This window comes from Morone saxatilis, unplaced genomic scaffold (genome assembly GCF_004916995.1).
Source record: "Morone saxatilis isolate NCDOM2014 unplaced genomic scaffold, NCSU_SB_2.0 Contig17, whole genome shotgun sequence".
Taxonomy (NCBI): Eukaryota; Metazoa; Chordata; class Actinopteri; family Moronidae; genus Morone; species Morone saxatilis.
The window spans coordinates 24,667,124-24,669,669 of NW_023339729.1; the positions used below are offsets into that span (position 1 = coordinate 24,667,124).

The window sequence follows — 2,546 nt, forward strand, 5'->3', positions numbered from 1 at the left end:
CTCCAACAGTGAGTCAATCTCCATAAGGCCCCATATTAAAATGCCCAACTTTACAGCAGAAATAAACATGAAAACAGTACGGAGGGGGAATTTTTATACAACTCACCCCTTTAAATTATATTAAAGCTTAAAGTTATGCATAATTAAGGGCAGGTCGCTTTGAGTGACAGGTGGGTCCCGTCATGTGTGGCTGTTTTCAGTAACCAGGCTTCATTCAGCCTCAGCTCAACGTCTTTGACCATTTTTGGATTACCGACGGACTCAGGACTTCCAAGATGGGTGACACTACGGCCATTTTTAATTATACAGACTATGCTCAACACCAGACCGTATCAAATCACTGACAAAAAACTGACCCAAAATCTTTAACCACAGCTAGCGTCACTGGTAGATATTGATGGTTATGAACAGAATTAAACAATGTTTGTTTATTTCTCCTTTTAGGTGAACCGGGTCGACCGGCTTACGGCAAAGACGGTCGTGACGGAGAGAGGGGACCCCGTGGTATTTCCGGTACAGCTGGCGTTCCCGGGCCTCCCGGCCCCCCTGGTCAGAACGGTTACTGCGAGTCGTCGCAGTGCGTCCTGCCCATGGTGGCGTCGCCGGTTTCTGCAAAGGACTCCAGCATGAAGGGCCCCAGTGAGATGTGAAGAGGGGCCGGAGCGGAAAACTGAGAGACTGGAGGAGAAACCAGAACTCCGTGGAAGATTTGTCCATTTGAGTTTTGTCACTTTTTTTTTTATTTGGTCATCTCATTTGGAAAGTAATTTTGTTCTCTTGAAGCCAGCTTTGTGGTTATAAACGTGACATGAAGGTGGACACTGAACAGCACACCTCACCTTTTGAAACTCCTTTACATAAAAAAAGTTTCATTTTACCTCAAGTTTGCCATCTCTGTACTGTAAAATCGGAGAAATTAAGAACTCACTGAATATGTACAAACCTACCAGCCCCATTTCTATCGCAGCAGCAAGGAGGCAAGTCTGACGGTTTCTCTGTATGTTTATGTAAATGTGTCAATACGCAAAATTATACTGCTGGATGACGTACATTTTGTTTGCGAGTGTTTTTGTTGTTTATCCACTTAAATCCCCCCTGTGCCTTTTCCTCTCAGTGTAGGATATGTTTGATGATTTCTCTGTCATGACGACTGTTGTTTTTGTGATTGGAGGGTGGCAATGTGTGAAAACCTCTCTGGCAGTTTTATATGACTTCTTATTTATTATATCAAGGTTCAAAGTGACATCTTCGAGTTGTACAAAGGAGGAAATAAACACATTTTGATAACCTCTTGCATGTTTTGTATGGAGTACAGCCCCAAAAGGAGCACAGGAGTGTGCTTTAAAAATTAAAATTAAAACTGAATTTCTATGATCAACAGCTTGAAGACACTTCTTCCTATAAACCAGACCTGATGATCCTGCTGTGAAAAGAAAACATGCCAGATGTTTTTGAAGGTTTTAAATGGATCTTCTTGCCAGTTCAGTAAAAAGTCTTATGAAACAGTTTCTGGTGTAATTATTTAATACAACAGCAATTAGATTAGCTTTCTCTCAGAAGATTCAGTGCATTTTATAAAATGTCTCATTCCGCCCACAGTTTAATTGGATATGCAAAAGAAAGATAATTAGCTGATTCAGTCTGCAGTAATTAAATACATTTAAATGTTAAAACGAGACACTGTTTTATTTAACACACTTTAAGGAGCATTTTCACAATAACTATCTCACAAAATGACATAAAATGATTGACAAAGGACACAACACAACTACAAAAAGGAGAAGAATTAATGTATAACTTTGTCCAGCAGAGTTTCTCAGTGTTTGAATCTCTCCAGTGAAATCTAATAACTTTTAATTCTTTGATGGACACATTTAAGGAGAAGCTGCTTCAAACTTTGCCACCAAGAAAGTCCTCCAGTTGAAATCAGGACGTTAATAAGAAACACAGGAAGAAGATGGCTTTGAGAATGTCGATGCTGCAGGCTGTATGTTTAAAAATGACCACAAGAGGGCAGCCATACAGAACTATCATCCTGATCAACTGAACATGTGTTTGAGCACATTCTGCTTATTGTTTTCATTTCGCAAGAAACTTGACCTTTGAGCATTTTCCTCCCTTTTGTTTCTAACACAAGAGGCTTATTTCATGAATAAACGTTTTTGTTAATTCAACCTTGAGGGTGAAACACCTTAATGCCTGCAGTTTGAACCGGGTTTTAGTTTACGGTTCATTTTATGACAAGATTTCAGGAAGTTTGAAGATGTTTTCTCAATATTTCTAGGATTAAACAAAATCACAATACAGAGAATGTGTGGATGGAACATGTAGGTGACGAGCACCTTAATTCGCCTTTCATTATTTTTCAAAATCAGACCGAACCGTATTGTGTTCTTAAAGTTAGTTATTTTTTCTAATTGTATAGATAATTAGAAACCAAAAGCTGATGAGTGGACCTTGATTTGAGATTGTCCACAGTAGAATGAACTTCCTATCAGACACAATTAACAAAAAACACTGAAAATAACCACTCATTCACTCTTTTC

At 39.0% G+C, this 2,546-nt stretch overlaps 1 protein-coding gene across 1 annotated transcript in view; it reads left to right on the forward strand.

The window, feature by feature from the left end:
- Positions 1-1,058, forward strand: part of col9a1a (collagen, type IX, alpha 1a) — a 24,141-nt gene extending 23,083 nt beyond the window's left edge. Inside the window, exon 32 of the mRNA XM_035660873.1 lies at positions 445-1,058. Within this exon, the coding sequence (XP_035516766.1) occupies positions 445-650 (206 nt within the window). The 3' untranslated portion in view covers positions 651-1,058. The remainder of the gene's footprint in view (positions 1-444) is intronic.
- Positions 1,059-2,546: the final 1,488 nt, after the last annotated feature.